At 58.1% G+C, this 13,160-nt stretch overlaps 2 protein-coding genes across 7 annotated transcripts; one reads left to right on the plus strand and one right to left on the minus strand.

The window, feature by feature from the left end:
- The first annotated feature begins 678 nt into the window (after positions 1-678).
- NUDT17 (nudix hydrolase 17) lies at positions 679-3,077 on the plus strand. Of its 2 annotated transcripts, XM_074188635.1 has the most exons (8): positions 679-879; positions 960-1,149; positions 1,258-1,283; positions 1,633-1,725; positions 2,009-2,107; positions 2,248-2,384; positions 2,528-2,677; positions 2,928-3,077. In XM_074188635.1, exons 1-8 carry the CDS (start codon positions 688-690, stop codon positions 2,980-2,982), a joined length of 942 nt encoding a protein of 313 aa, XP_074044736.1. In that variant the 5' UTR covers positions 679-687; the 3' UTR covers positions 2,983-3,077. The 2 variants fall into 2 exon arrangements, with proteins under 2 accessions (XP_074044736.1, XP_074044737.1); XM_074188636.1 differs by lacking the exon at positions 2,009-2,107.
- A 13-nt stretch (positions 3,078-3,090) lies between these two features.
- On the minus strand, positions 3,091-12,862 carry PIAS3 (protein inhibitor of activated STAT 3). 5 transcript variants are annotated; one of them, XM_074188633.1, is made up of 14 exons: positions 12,812-12,862; positions 9,055-9,475; positions 8,392-8,476; positions 8,159-8,209; positions 7,321-7,411; positions 6,946-7,080; positions 6,664-6,769; positions 6,437-6,510; positions 6,151-6,311; positions 5,738-5,871; positions 5,471-5,639; positions 5,131-5,264; positions 4,971-5,008; positions 3,091-4,425 (listed from the first exon to the last, which is right to left on the minus strand). In XM_074188633.1, the coding sequence occupies exons 2-14, from the start codon at positions 9,470-9,472 to the stop codon at positions 4,159-4,161; spliced, it is 1,863 nt and encodes a 620-aa protein (XP_074044734.1). In that variant the 5' UTR covers positions 9,473-9,475; positions 12,812-12,862; the 3' UTR covers positions 3,091-4,158. The 5 variants fall into 5 exon arrangements, with proteins under 5 accessions (XP_074044734.1, XP_074044735.1, XP_074044732.1 ...); XM_074188634.1 differs by lacking the exon at positions 12,812-12,862 and adding an exon at positions 12,338-12,404; XM_074188631.1 differs by lacking the exon at positions 12,812-12,862 and adding an exon at positions 10,835-11,262.
- Positions 12,863-13,160: the final 298 nt, after the last annotated feature.

Here is a 13,160-nt window from a genome sequence, read left to right on the forward strand (position 1 = left end):
AAGATCCTGGAGTGGTTTGCCATTTCCTTTTCCAACTCATTTAACAAATGAGAAAACGGAGGCAAACGGGTTAAATGCCTTGCCAGGCTAAGTCTGAGGCTGGATTTGAACTTGGGAAGGCGGCTTCGGGTGCACCACCTCTATTGCGTCTTTCCCTTATTGTACCGATAGAGTGGCCTCTTGGCAGTCAGGTGTCAGAGTGGATAGTGTTGAGCCTGAAGTCGGCAAGACTGGTTTTACTGAATTTAAACCTGGCTCCAGGGCCCCGGACAAATCACTTAACCCTGCTTATCTCAGTCTGTGGCACATGTGTAAAGTGAGCCGGACAAGGAAGGGGCAAAGCACTGGCATCTGAATGGGTCAGGACACGACTGAACACGAGCCCCGAAGATTCCAGCCCAGCTTGGACCGTCCGATGTGAGCCCGCTCCCACTGGCATAGGGACGGCGCCTCTGCCCCCAGTCCGCACGGTGTCGTGGGCCCGCGGGCCATCTCCCCTTGCCCCCGGGTGGCAGGCCTGGCCTTCCCTTCCCCTGCCTATGTGACACATGGCGGCGAGGCCAAGGGGGCTCCGGGGCCCGTGCCAAGCCAAGCGCCTGGTCCGGGCGGGCCGGGCGCCGCTGCCCCGGGACTCCTCCCTCCGAGGCTCCTCTCCCGGCCGGTCGCCAGGGGGCGCCGCGCCCCGCCATGGCGCAGGCCCGCGTGCTGCTGCTGCTCTCGGGCCGCCCCGAGCCCGCCGGCTTCGCGCGCAGCGTGTGCGGCCTGCTGGGGCTGGGGCCCGGCGCGGGGCCCTGGCGCGTCTACTGCGGCCTGGAGCGGGGCCGGCTGCTGCTGGGCGCCGCGCGCTTCCCGGGCGCCACGGCGCAGCTCCCGCTGCAGGTGGGGCCGCGGGCTGGGGGGCGGCGGGGCCGGGCCGGGCCGGGCCGGGCCGCGTCACCCACGAGCCCCTCCGCCCGCAGCGCGCCCCGCTCTGCCCCTTCTGGGCGCTGGAGCAGCAGCGGGCCCCCGGGGCCGCGGGGCCCAGGCCCGGCCCGGAGCGCGGCGTGGACCTGGCCGTGGCCGTCATCCTGCAGTCGCGGGACCAGACCGTGCTCCTGACCCGGAGGACCCCGAGCTTGCACTCGGCCCCCAACCTCTGGGTGCCCCCAGGTGAGCCCGGCGGCCCCGCCCCCTGCCAGTGGCACCGACGCACTTGGGGGGAGGGGAACCCGAGGGGGGGCCGCCCGGCCCCACAGTCAGCACCCCTTCTTATTGTAGGGGGCCACGTGGAGCCGGAGGAGGAGGTAAGTACGGCGGGGAGGCCCGGATGGTCCTGAAGCCCCAGCGGGGGAGGGGGAGCCCAGGGCTGGGGGGGACCCCGAGGGGGAGGGGGAGGACCCTGAGGGGGTGGGGAGCCCAGGGCTGGGGGGACCCCGAGGGGGAGGGGGAGGACCCTGAGGGGGAGGGGAGCCCAGGGCTGGGGGGACCCCGAGGGGGAGGGGGAGGACCCTGAGGGGGTGGGGAGCCCAGGGCTCGGGGGACCCCGAGGGGGAGGGGGAGGACCCTGAGGGGGAGGGGAGCCCAGAGAACCCCTCAACGGCTCCCCAGATGTCCGCTGGGCCTGCCCTCTGACCCCGCCCTCCCCATCTCCAGCTGCTGGATGGAGGGCTTCGGGAGCTGTGGGAAGAGACAGGGCTGCGACTGCCCCAAGGCCAGTACTCCTGGTTCCCTCTGGGACTATGGGAGGTGAGAGAGTCCCCAGGGACACTGCTTCTGGTTCGCGGACCCACCACCACCCAGCACTGAAGCAGCCTCCTGCCCAAGGGAGGCCTGTATCCTGCACCCCACACCCCCAAGGCCCCACACCTGCCCTGGTATCCCTTCCTCTAGGAACCTATGACCTTTTCTCTTCCCCATTACCACCACCCCACCTACCCTTTTACTTTGAACACTGAGAAGCATTTGGGAGAGGGAAATCCTTTCTGGACCCAGGAAATCTTCACCTGCTGTCCCCCACCCCCATTCCTAGTCTGCCTATCCCCCCATGCTGAGCCAGGGCCATCCCAGATGCCACCACATCGTTCTCTATGTACTGGTGACTTCTCAGGAAACAGAGCAGCAGCTCCAGGTAGATTGGACGACATGGTTAAGGGGAATTGGGAGATTGGGTCTATGAATAAAAGCTCTGGCAGTGGAGGAAAGGTCTCCGCATGTACCCCATCAAGTTAGTTGTGATCAAGGGCCACTGAAGATGTGTCTGAACCCCAGGATCGGATCCAACCAAACCAGGAAGAGGTCAATGCCTATGCCTGGCTGAAACCAGACGTCTTGGCAGCAGTGGCAGCCTCTGAAGATGGACCAGACACGTCTGAATCTCTCTCTCAGTACCTGCCACCCTTTGTTCAGTAAGTAGGGATCCCTACCACCGGTCTGCCCACTTGGGTCCACATATGTTTACCATGCGATGGTCTCTTGGCCATCTCTGGGAAAGGCCAAGAAGACTGATCGTGTCTCCAGGAATCCCAGACCCGTGTCCCTTCTCTCCCAGGGCAGTAGAGCTTCAGGGAGATGTGACCCAAAGCCTGGACCTGCCTACCTCTACCCTACTCCGGAAATCTCAGAACACACAGCGGGATGAGGAGAGGGTCAGTATGGGAACCAAATTTGCTCTTGGCCTATGGCTGCAACATCTGAAAAGGTAAGGAAGAGATGTGTGTGGGGCCAGACTATTCTGTTTTAGCGATTAAACTGGAAAGAAAGGCATGAGGTGAGAGGGGAAGAAGACCTGCTCACCTCATAATGAGTCTTTTTTTTTTTTGTTCTGTAAAACAAACATTGGTACTGCCTTACGCAGAGGTGAGGAAAATGCTTTGTGAATTCTCTTAAGTGATATATATCTGTGAGTAGTAGGTCACGAGATCCTTTCTTTCCTATTATCTTGAACCTAGATCCTCAAAATATCACCCGTACTCCTCCTCAAAGCCAGAATCAGAATCAGAGTGAAACTGCACACTGGACGCCAACTCTCCTCAGAACCAGCAAAGGAGGCAAAGAAGGCAAAGGCTTCAGCTTTCAAATAAAGATGTCAAGAAAACCAAGTAGATGAGGCACTCTCTGTTTCCCTATGGACATACATAGGATTCACAACCTTTATTGTCGGTGAGAACATTCCTACAGCTTTGGAAACATGAAATTAAATTAAAACAAAGGTCATAAAAGAGGGAAAGGTGAATTTAAGGGAGGGGGGGCTGAATGTCTCCCCCCCCAAAAGGTGCAGAATGAGTTCCCTGACCATAACTAAGATTATGGACCCCACTGGAAACTCAGACCCCAGGATAAGGAAGCCTTGGGGATTCACCATCAACTTATATATATATATATATATATATATATATATATATATATATGTATATATATATATATACATATATATATTTATTTATTTATATATAAATAGAGAACCAGGCAACAGGACAAAAAACCTACCTCCTCTCCCATCCCAAACCTTAGAGAGGCAGAGGAGGTAGATTTCCTCATCTCATCCTCAGTCAAACTGAGAAAGGAGTAAGGGTCATCTTTGGAGTTTTTTGGTTTTTCTCATTTATGTACAAAAAGCTGCAACTGAAAATAGAGATCTCTGGCCCTGTCTTTGTCTCTCCATCGGAAGGGGAATGAATGGACATAGAAGTAATATTGGGTGTGTTGAAGGGGCCCGATCAAGATCTCTCATCCATTCATCCATACACCCACACATACATACACACACACACACACACACACACACACCCTCACACCCTCCTACTCCAGCTACTTCCGATCTATATCTGAGACACTTGGAACGGAAGAGGAAGGAAGCAAATAATGGAAAACCATCCAGGCCCAACACTTAGGCACAACTCTTACGTCTCCCTGCCCTTCTTGGCTTATATGCCTCCATCTGAAGAGCATTTCCAAAAATAAACCCAAAACGTCCATGTAAAGAGGTTAAATATTAACCCTTTGGGTGCTAGCCTGCCAGGCAGAAAGGGCCAGGAGCACAGGTCCATGAGTTTCTGTTTAGAGCCTCTGGCCAGACCCCCCACCCAAGGGAATCAGTTCATGGGGCTGAGGGACAGGGCTCCCCTGCTGTCCCCACTTTCAGTGCTGGAGGTGGGTGAGGAGGACCAGAATCCTAGAGTTTCAGTCCAGGGAGATAATGTCTGGCCGACAGCCTGTCAGGGAAGAACCTGGAGGGAGGGGTCCCCCATGTCCATCCCTCAGGGACCCCCCAGGGGCCACAATGCTGCTGACTCGGCCAGGAGGGGGTGCTGGAGGAGAACCTCGATGAGAGCTCCCCAGCACAGGGGCCAGTGGACCCAGGAAGTGGGAAGGAGTGCCTCGGTACTGGAAGAAATGGCCAAGGGTATCCTGCTCATCTATTGAGGTGATGACTGAGGGGCTGTAGTGCTGAGAGGGAAGAAGGGGAGAAGATATTGAAGACTTCCCCCTAGCCCTCAGACGCGGCCCACAAGCCCCTCTAGGTCTTAGACATCCTCAGAAGGCTGACTAATCCACTTGAGTTTTTCCCTCCAATGGCTCACCATGTTGCAAGCACATTTATCCCCAGCTACAGACATCCCACAGCCTCTAGTCCCCTCCACGGTTGTGGGCGTTTGAATGAATGGAATGTCTAGGCATGAGAAGGATATGGGGGGGGGGGAAGGGGCTGGATGGAAAGGCCTTGGGGACTCAGTGAAGCAGGATCTCCAGGGTCCCATTCCAGCCCAACTAGCCACAAGACCTCGAGCCTCAGTTTCCTTATCTGTGAATTGAGGAATCTCTTCCTGCTCTAAAATTAAAATTCTGTTAGAGCCCCAAAAGGAAATAAGCTGCCTGCCCATCACCTCAGGCTGCTTGAGCCCAGAGCAGATCCCTCAGTAAGGGTTAGAAAGAACACCTTCAAGGAGCTCCAGAGCTGGGACACTCTGGTGGAAGGAAAAAGGAGCTCTTACCTGACTCTCGTTCTGAAAGAAAGTAAATAAGTCCAAACCTGGGAAGAAAGAGGGAAAAGAATATTCGCAGTCACTGCATCCGTTGCCACACTCTCCCAGATAACTTCCCTAAGCGGGGGGGGGGGGGGGGGGGGGGGTTCTTATGGAGTATGGGTCCTACCCTGGATTTCAGCCCCCAATGGAAAGGCCGGTGGATATTCGGGGAGAGGGATGCTAGACAGGAAGTCACTGCCCAGAGTGGCCATAGCTGGACTCCGCAGCACAGATGATGGCTGATGACTGGAAGCCAGGACTCTGCAAAAGGAGGAAGCCCCCTAGAAAGTCTCCCTGGAACCCCGCATCCCCTTGGTGTCCCACATCAGCCCAGCCTCCCCAGCAGCCCCGATCCTTGTCACTCCATAGAAAGTAGAGGGCCTCCCTGCTTCCCCTTCTCACCACATCTACCCTTGCTCTAAACCCCAGCCTCTCCTAAGTTCTTTCTCAGCCCAACTCTTTTCTACCCTTTGCCTCCTGGGGGGCCAGGGATGGCAACCGAGGTGACTGGACAGTGCTTCTTGGCAGGGGGCAGGTCTTCCTCATCTGAAGAGCTGTCGAGGGTCAGGTCGATAACTTCAATCTTCTTCTTGGTCTCTGGGGGCTTGCCCTCAGGGCCAGGACCAAAGGGGGGACCTGGAGTATCAAAAGGACTCTTAGGACAAGTAAGGAAAAAATGGTCAGACATCATCTGACCCTTTACAAGCCCAACTGGGTAGTCATTCATTACCCACCATCTAACCCATATCCTGGCGTGGGGCAAACCTCTGGTGCCTCCTTCTTGGGCCTCATTGGGCACCATGATCCATCTTCCATAAACTGGATCTCATCACAGTCAGTGCATGAATTCAGAATCTCCATGAATAATCTGAGAAAAAGAAGGTCGGAGAGGGTGGGGAGGAGATCAGGGGTAGAGCTGTTTGAACAGGTATATCAGATGAGAGCAAGAAAAGCAGGAGTGGGGGAGCACCGCGAAGTCCCTGCAGAGGGGTACTGGTGAGGGAGCTCCAGATGCAGGCTAGGTGGGAGTACCCATACCCATCAGTGCCCAGGCTCTCCTAGGGGGTATTCTCACTGTCCGTGGCAAAGGGAAAGAAAGGGAGTTCTTCTAGGTGTCCTAGACAAGTCGGGGTGGAGGTGGCCATACCCATCTATGACCAGAGATTCATAGGGAGCCTTCTTGTCACACACTGGGCAGGTCCAGGTTGGCTTCTTCTCATTCATCTGCAGGTAGAGGGCAGCATCAAAGCTCTGTAGGTGGGCACAGGTGAGGGCCCGGCACGGGACAGCCAAACGCATCTTCCCTAACTGAGGAAAAGCAGGACTTCTCAGCACATTTCCTCTGTCTGGCTTCCTCCTTTCTGAGACACCCTGGGAGCCCAGCTCAGCCTAACCAGCCCCAACCCAGCTCCCAGGTCTCTCCTGGTACCCACCGGGCACATGAGGGATACCCGCAGGCTTGTGGTGGCCACCTCACTGTCAGGGTCAGCTGTCAATTTCTCCTTGACTGAAACGAGACCAAAGCCAGGGGTCCTGAGATCAGGACAGCCAGGGAGGGCAGTAGGATGGACAGGGCACCACCCAGGACAGTTGGACATTAGGAAGGTTTGGCAGGAAGAGAGTATAAAGGGCGGACAGGATCGGGAAGGGGAGCACTCACTCAGGGCCCGAGAGTGGTCTGGATTCCGGATGCCCTTCGCTCTCAGCTTCTGCAGGAGTGTCACCGAGGTCAGCTGCCTCACAAGGTACACCGACAGCGAGTAATTCTGGGAAGAATGTCAATATGTTTCCCTGTTACCGTGGTACTCACTCCCAAAACAGAGTGGGCCCAGAGGCAGTGGGTCATGCTAAGGCATCCAAGAGAGCCCCCCCCCCCCCCAGACACCACCTATCCCACCTCTTTCCCTCCAGGGACCCATCCTGCCCCAGATACACAGCTCACCCGGCCAAACTCAGATGACCAGTTGACCACAATGGTATTGGGGACAGTGGCTGAAAGTCGAACTAAAGATGTGATGTTGATAGGTCGACTGGGTCTTTTGGGTTCAGCCCCGTTCTTGGTTGGGGGAAGATAACCCTAAAGAAAATGGGGGGCGGGTCAGAGTCAAAGCAGTCCAGACAACTATTAGGGATGTACATATCTAATGCCCCTGGAGATTCAGAATCACCTTAGGATGGACCCTTTTAGAAAGAAGTAACCCCATTTGGGGGGAGAGAGGCCTATAAAGGGAGAGAATGTAGGGATGGGACTGTCAGAAGCAGATACCACCCGATGACCAGGAGATTGTCAGGACAAGGCTGGGAAGGGGTCACTTACCGGCAGGGGACACAGTTTCCCATTAACCTTGACAAAGAGGTTAGGAGGAAAGTAATCTTCCTGGGGACAGCTGGTCTCACAGAGACAGAACCTAATGAAAGATTTGGGGGATGGGGAGAGAAAGTAGAGAGAAGGTAGCAAAAATTACCATCTAGATTAACTTCTAAGACTGTGAGGTTGGAGAGAGAGGAAAAATTTAAGGGTCAAACCCCAAGATAAGACTTATTTTTTCTTAACAGAGTTTGAGGGAAAAATTCCCTTATCCCAAAAGGAAAGAATTATCTACTGATAGACAAGAAATGAATGTCTCCTGAAAACAAGGCCTGGGTGATGGGCAAGTAACCATCGGAGATGGGACAATAGACTAATATGATGGGGGATGTTTTTAATATCTTTTTTTGTAATATATATATTAGGTTTTTGCAAGGCAAATGGGGTTAAGTAGCTTGCCCAAGGCCACACAGCTAAGTAATTATTAAGTGTCTGACACAGAGACCGGATTTGAACTCAGGTACTCCTGACTCCAGGGCCGGTGCTTTATCCACTGCGCCACCTAGCTGCCCCTTAAATATATTTTTAACATCAGAAAGTACCACCCTCCACAGCATGTGGGTATTTATTTTGTGATGATCCAAGTTGCATGTCTCAGAGCAAACAAGAAAAGCTCCGACGCCTCCATAAACACAGGAATTTTCAAACCTTCTCCCAGCTTGTATCTCTACCTCCTCAGTCTAGAAGAAGCCACCAGCTCCACCCCGCCAGAGGGATGTGGACCAGGGTTTCCCAAAGTGATGAGGTGAAGGGGGGTGAGAAGGATGTCTTCTGGGAGTTGTCTCACCTGAGCTGTACCTGCACTGTATAGTCACACTTGGCCCCAGGCAGAACATCTCTAAAACAGAAAGGGGAGAAGATTCCAGAGTGTGGAACAGGAAGGCCTGAAGGAAGCCCTAGGGATGGACAAGCAAAGGTGCAGAACTGGCAGATGATGGGGACCAATACCAAGTTAGACGGATGGCAGATCAGTTAGATGAGGAGGATCACGATGCATGAAGGACAAGGAAAATCAGGTACCTGGAGGCAAGAATCTGCTGCACTTGCTGTGGCGTCAAGGCAAAGGTGAAATGAGCCTCCTCGAACCTCTGGCTGTTTGTGGATGCTGGCGACACAAGAAGAAGAGGGACAGTTAGCGTGCAGCCCAAGGACAGCCAGGAACAGGCACCCCACTCAAGTAAGCAAACCTCCCCTGCCGGGGAGCTCAGCACTTTGGGACAATGGGTGTCCATCTCCTCAAGACCCCGTGTGGATAGCTTGCCATTGGTCATGGGGTTTTCTTGGCTGAGGTGCAGGAATTGTTGCCATTTCCTTCTCTGGTGGATTAAGGCAACCAGGAGTTAAGTGACTTGCCCAGGGCCACACAGCTAATAGATGTCTGAGGCCATTCTTGAACTTGGGTCCTCCTGACTCTGGGGCCTGGGCCCTATCCCCTGAGCAATCTCACTGCCTCCTAGGCAAACAGGGTTAAGTGACTTGCCCAAGCTCCCACAGCTAGCATCTGAGGCTGGTTTTTGAACTCAGGTTCCTGCCTCCCAGGCCTGAGTTCTATGCACTGAGCTGCCCCAACAATAGGTTAGCTCCTTATTTAGGATGGGAACGTAAATAGAAGAGTGCTGAAGTTGTACCAAGCACCACTGGGGGGTCAGTTGGGGGGTCAGATTCAAAGGGACAATTCCATACCAAGGGTGGTGGGCCGGATGAGTTCCCCATACACGTCATAGAAGGGCAATGGCCTCATCGTGACATCAGGGTGGACTGGCTGGGGCAGAGAAGGGTGAACATCAGCCTCACGTTTGGGGCCCCCCAAGAGGGGTCCTGAAGGCAGAAGGGCAGAGGGGGTAGGGGGCAAGGGGCTAGGAGGGACAATGGGTGGAGCTCCTGGGGGCAGAGTCAGCAAGGAGAGCTCCGAAGGTACAAGAGCCTTTCTGGGGAAGCGCCTCCGGTAGAGCTCTTTGATCTTCATCTGGACGCTAGGGCCACAGCCAGACTTGAGGAGCTGGAGGGCCTTGGTCAGCAGCTCGTGCTTCCTTCCGCTCTTGTTTCGGCCCGCAAAGCCCAGAAGCACCTGGAGCTCAGACACCCGGAAACTCATCACCATGTGCTGGGGAGAGCAACAGCAAGACAGGGGAGATGGAGCAAGGATCCCAAAGGCTGAGACCCACCATGGCCAGGCCTCCCTGCTAAGGAAGGTACCCTCGCTCTCCTCCAAGTCCATTCTACCGCCAACCCCCCTCCACAACCAGACACCCAGCTTCTGTTGAGGAATCTCTTCACAGGTCTAGACAGAACAACTTAGGCCCAGAAAGAGACGGCCCAACCCTAGGAGTAGGGAGCTAGAACCCCCCTCCTCATCTCCCCTCACCCACACAGTAGACAACGTCCCCCTTCTGGGGTCCCTTCTGTTACCACAGGCCCCAGTTCAGTGTCCTCCCTCAGCTTCTCCCACCTAGAGGGACCTAAACATACCTCTCTCCCTTTGGTAGCTAACAATAGGCCCGGAAAAGCCAGCATAAACGGAGGAGGAAGTAGAACAGCAACCCCCCCCTCTTCCCCCTGGCCTCCCTCCTCTCCCCCATCTTAACTCTAGCACCACCACAAAGCTCCCAAACCCTCCCCTTAAAGTTGCTCTCTCCTCTCTGGTTTATTTTTAGATTCCCAGGCCCACCCCAGCTTTCTGAGAGATAAGGTAAAGGGATGAGGAAAAAGGAAGAAAGAAAAAAAAGTGGGGGTTGGGGGAGGGGAACAGAGAGACTAGGACCAGGTGGTTGGAGGATCTGTAAGTCATTCCCAGCCCCCACTTGTGTCTCATGCCATGTAAGCCTTGGGGCCAAGGCTTCCAGGGAAGATTTCAATACCCTTCAAATCCCTTTTCACCTTCAGCCTTGTGACCCTCCCTCAAGATCTCCCCACTTGGGGGGGGGGGAAGGGAAACTAAGGGCCAGAGAGGGCACAGAAAAACCTCAAAACATGGGAATCTGGCTTTCCTCCTTCCTCCAGAGTATATGATTTGACATCAGTTGGGTCCTTCCTTTGCTAGAGGGGAGAAGGGTTGGAGACAGTCCTGAAGGAAGGAGGAGTGGTTCCTCACCCCTGCTGAGATCCAGATGGTAAAGCTCTGACCTGATCCCCCAGGGAGAAGGCTTATGGATGGAGGAGGAAGAGGGAGGGGAACCATGCCTGGGCAGAACCTGGGGTCTGCCAGGGTACCAAGCCCAGGATCCCAGTACTGCTAACATGACCTAAAATGTGGCCCCAAACCATTGCTCCATTCCAAAGGAGGAGGGAGGGGCCAGGCGGATGGCCTCCTGGGCAATATTATTATCAATCGAATGATAGAATATTAGAACATTGAGCAGAGGGCCTGATATACAGTTGGTGCTTAATCAATGAATGTTCCCTTTTCCTTTCACTGTTCAATATTTTCTACAAGCTACAAGGGAGTTCCCACTGAGAGACTCACCCCCATGTCCTCTTGAATAACCTGGGTCTTCTCATCCTTCATCCTCCCTGCCTTTGCCCCTTACCAAGTGAAGACCAGCTTAGGGGCTGGAGCACTCTCTGAGCAATGTGACTGCCAAATTCCCTGCTTTTCCCCCAATGAGCGGCTCTTCTCTCCAAACACATGGAGCTTAACTCTTTTTCTCTCCTCTGTAGATCTCTCTCTCTCTCTCTCTCTCTCTCTCTCTCTCTCTCTCTCTCTCTCTCTCTCTCTCACCTCCATTACCCCACCCTTGCATCCTGACATCAGTCCTTTTGGAGTCCCCTGATATTCTGGTGCCCTTGAAGAACTTTGCCAGCATCTTTCGTCTCCCACAGTTCTCTCCCTGTGCCCTCTCACCACCTGCTCTCCCCATCCCTGGACCTTCCCTCACCTCCTCCCTTCATCCCTGTGCCCTCTCACCACCTGCTCTCCCCATCCCTGGACCTTCCCTGTGCCCTCTCACCACCTGCTCTCCCCATCCCTGGACCTTCCCTCACCTCCTCCCTTCATCCCTTCATCCCTGTGCCCTCCCACCACTTGCTCTCCCCAGTGCCCTCTCACCACCTGCTCCCCATCCCTGGCCCTTCCCTCACCTCCTCCCTTCATCCCTTCATCCCTGTGCCCTCTCACCACCTGCTCCCCATCCCTGGCCCTTCCCTCACCTCCTCCCTTCATCCCTTCATCCCTGTGCCCTCCCACCACCTGCTCCCCATCCCTGGCCCTTCCCTCACCTCCTCCCTTCATCCCTTCATCCCTGTGCCCTCTCACCACCTGCTCTCCCCATCCCTGGACCTTCCCTCACCTCCTCCCTTCATCCCTTCATCCCTGTGCCCTCTCACCACCTGCTCTCCCCATCCCTGGCCCTTCCCTCACCTCCTCCCTTCATCCCTTCATCCCTGTGCCCTCTCACCACCTGCTCCCCATCCCTGGCCCTTCCCTCACCTCCTCCCTTCATCCCTTCATCCCTGTGCCCTCCCACCACCTGCTCCCCATCCCTGGCCCTTCCCTCACCTCCTCCCTTCATCCCTTCATCCCTGTGCCCTCTCACCACCTGCTCCCCATCCCTGGACCTTCCCTCACCTCCTCCCTTCATCCCTTCATCCCTGTGCCCTCCCACTACCCGCTCCCCATCCCTGGCCCTTCCCTCACCTCCTCCCTTCACCCCGAGGCCCCCTCGATCTCCCCCCCAGCTCTGCCCTCGCCCACCACGGTCACCCACCATCTCAGAGCCGCCAGTCCGCCCCCTCCCACGGCCCCGCCCTCTCCCCGCGGCTCCCCGGGGCCGGGGCTCCTCGGCTCGGCCCCCCGGGGGCGGGCACCGGGCCCCCGACAAGCGCCGCGCAGATGGCCGCGGCGCCCCCGCCCCCGGCCGGGCCCTGCCCCCTCCGTGCCCCCGGCCGGGCCCGCGCCCCCCGCGCCCCGCTGGCGGCTGGCGGCGCCCCCGGGCCGGGCCGGGCCGCGGCGGCTCCGGGGCGCCGGTACCTTTAACTCGCCCAGCTCCGCCATCTTGAGACATCGCAGGCGCCGGAGCCCAGGCCCAGGGACCGGCGCGCAACTCCCCACCCCGGGGCCGGCCGCAGACGCGCCCGCCCCGCCCCGCCCCGCCGGCCGCCCCGGCCCCCCGCCCCCCGCTCCGGCCCCGGCCCCCCGCCCCCCGCCCCCCGCTCCGGCCGGGCCAAGGCCCCCGCCCCGCCCCGCCCCGGCCCCGCGCCGCGGGGAGGCGCCCCCGGCCCGTCGGGGGGCCCCGGGGCGGCGCGGGCTGCTCGGACGCGGGGGGCGGGGCGGGGGGCTCCGGGCTCTGGCCGCGCCAGCTCCCCGGCCCCCCGGGCCCCGGCCCCCCGGCCCCCCGGCCCCCCGGCCCCCCGGGCCCCGGTCCCCCGGGCCCCGAGTGCCGGCTGGGCCCGGCCGAGGCGCGAAGCTCGGAGCGGAAAAGTTCTCCGCGGGGGCGGGACTCACCGGCGGCGGCGGGGAGCGGGGGCCGGGGCCGGGCCGGGGGGCGCAGAGCCGGGGCCGGGCCGGGGCCGGGGCCGGGCCGGGGGGGCGCAGAGCCGGGGCCGGGCCGGGGGGGCCGGGCCGGGGGGCGCAGAGCCGGGGCCGGGCCGGGGGGCGCAGGACCGGGCCGGGGCCGGGGGGCGCAGAGCCGGGGCCGGGCCGGGGGGCGCAGGGCCGGGCCGGGGCCGGGGCGGGCGCCCTGCAGCGGCTCGGGCCGGGCCTCCACTGGGGCTGGGCGCCTCCCGCCGCCCCCTCCGGGCCCCCCCCCCCCGCCCGGCCGGGAGGGGGCGGGGCCGAGGGCGGCCCGGCCCGG

This window comes from Macrotis lagotis, chromosome 5, assembly GCF_037893015.1.
Source record: "Macrotis lagotis isolate mMagLag1 chromosome 5, bilby.v1.9.chrom.fasta, whole genome shotgun sequence".
NCBI lineage: Eukaryota > Metazoa > Chordata > Mammalia > Peramelemorphia > Peramelidae > Macrotis > Macrotis lagotis.

What these genes read in the sequence shown, in the direction of transcription:
- PIAS3 (XM_074188630.1), bottom strand. Translation starts at nt 9,589, where the DNA reads ATGGACTTGGAGGAGAGCGAGGGTACCTTCCTTAGCAGGGAGGCCTGG. An exon ending in GGAAACTGTGTCCCCTGCCG is followed by an intron (nt 7,081 to 7,320) that starts GTAAGTGACCCC and finishes CATTTTCTTTAG; the next exon opens with GGTTATCTTCCCCCAACCAA. An exon ending in GGTCATCTGAGTTTGGCCGG is followed by an intron (nt 6,770 to 6,945) that starts GTGAGCTGTGTA and finishes CATTCTTCCCAG; the next exon opens with AATTACTCGCTGTCGGTGTA.
- NUDT17 (XM_074188635.1), top strand. Translation starts at nt 688, where the DNA reads ATGGCGCAGGCCCGCGTGCTGCTGCTGCTCTCGGGCCGCCCCGAGCCC. An exon ending in CGGCGCAGCTCCCGCTGCAG is followed by an intron (nt 880 to 959) that starts GTGGGGCCGCGG and finishes CTCCGCCCGCAG; the next exon opens with CGCGCCCCGCTCTGCCCCTT. An exon ending in ACGTGGAGCCGGAGGAGGAG is followed by an intron (nt 1,284 to 1,632) that starts GTAAGTACGGCG and finishes CCCCATCTCCAG; the next exon opens with CTGCTGGATGGAGGGCTTCG.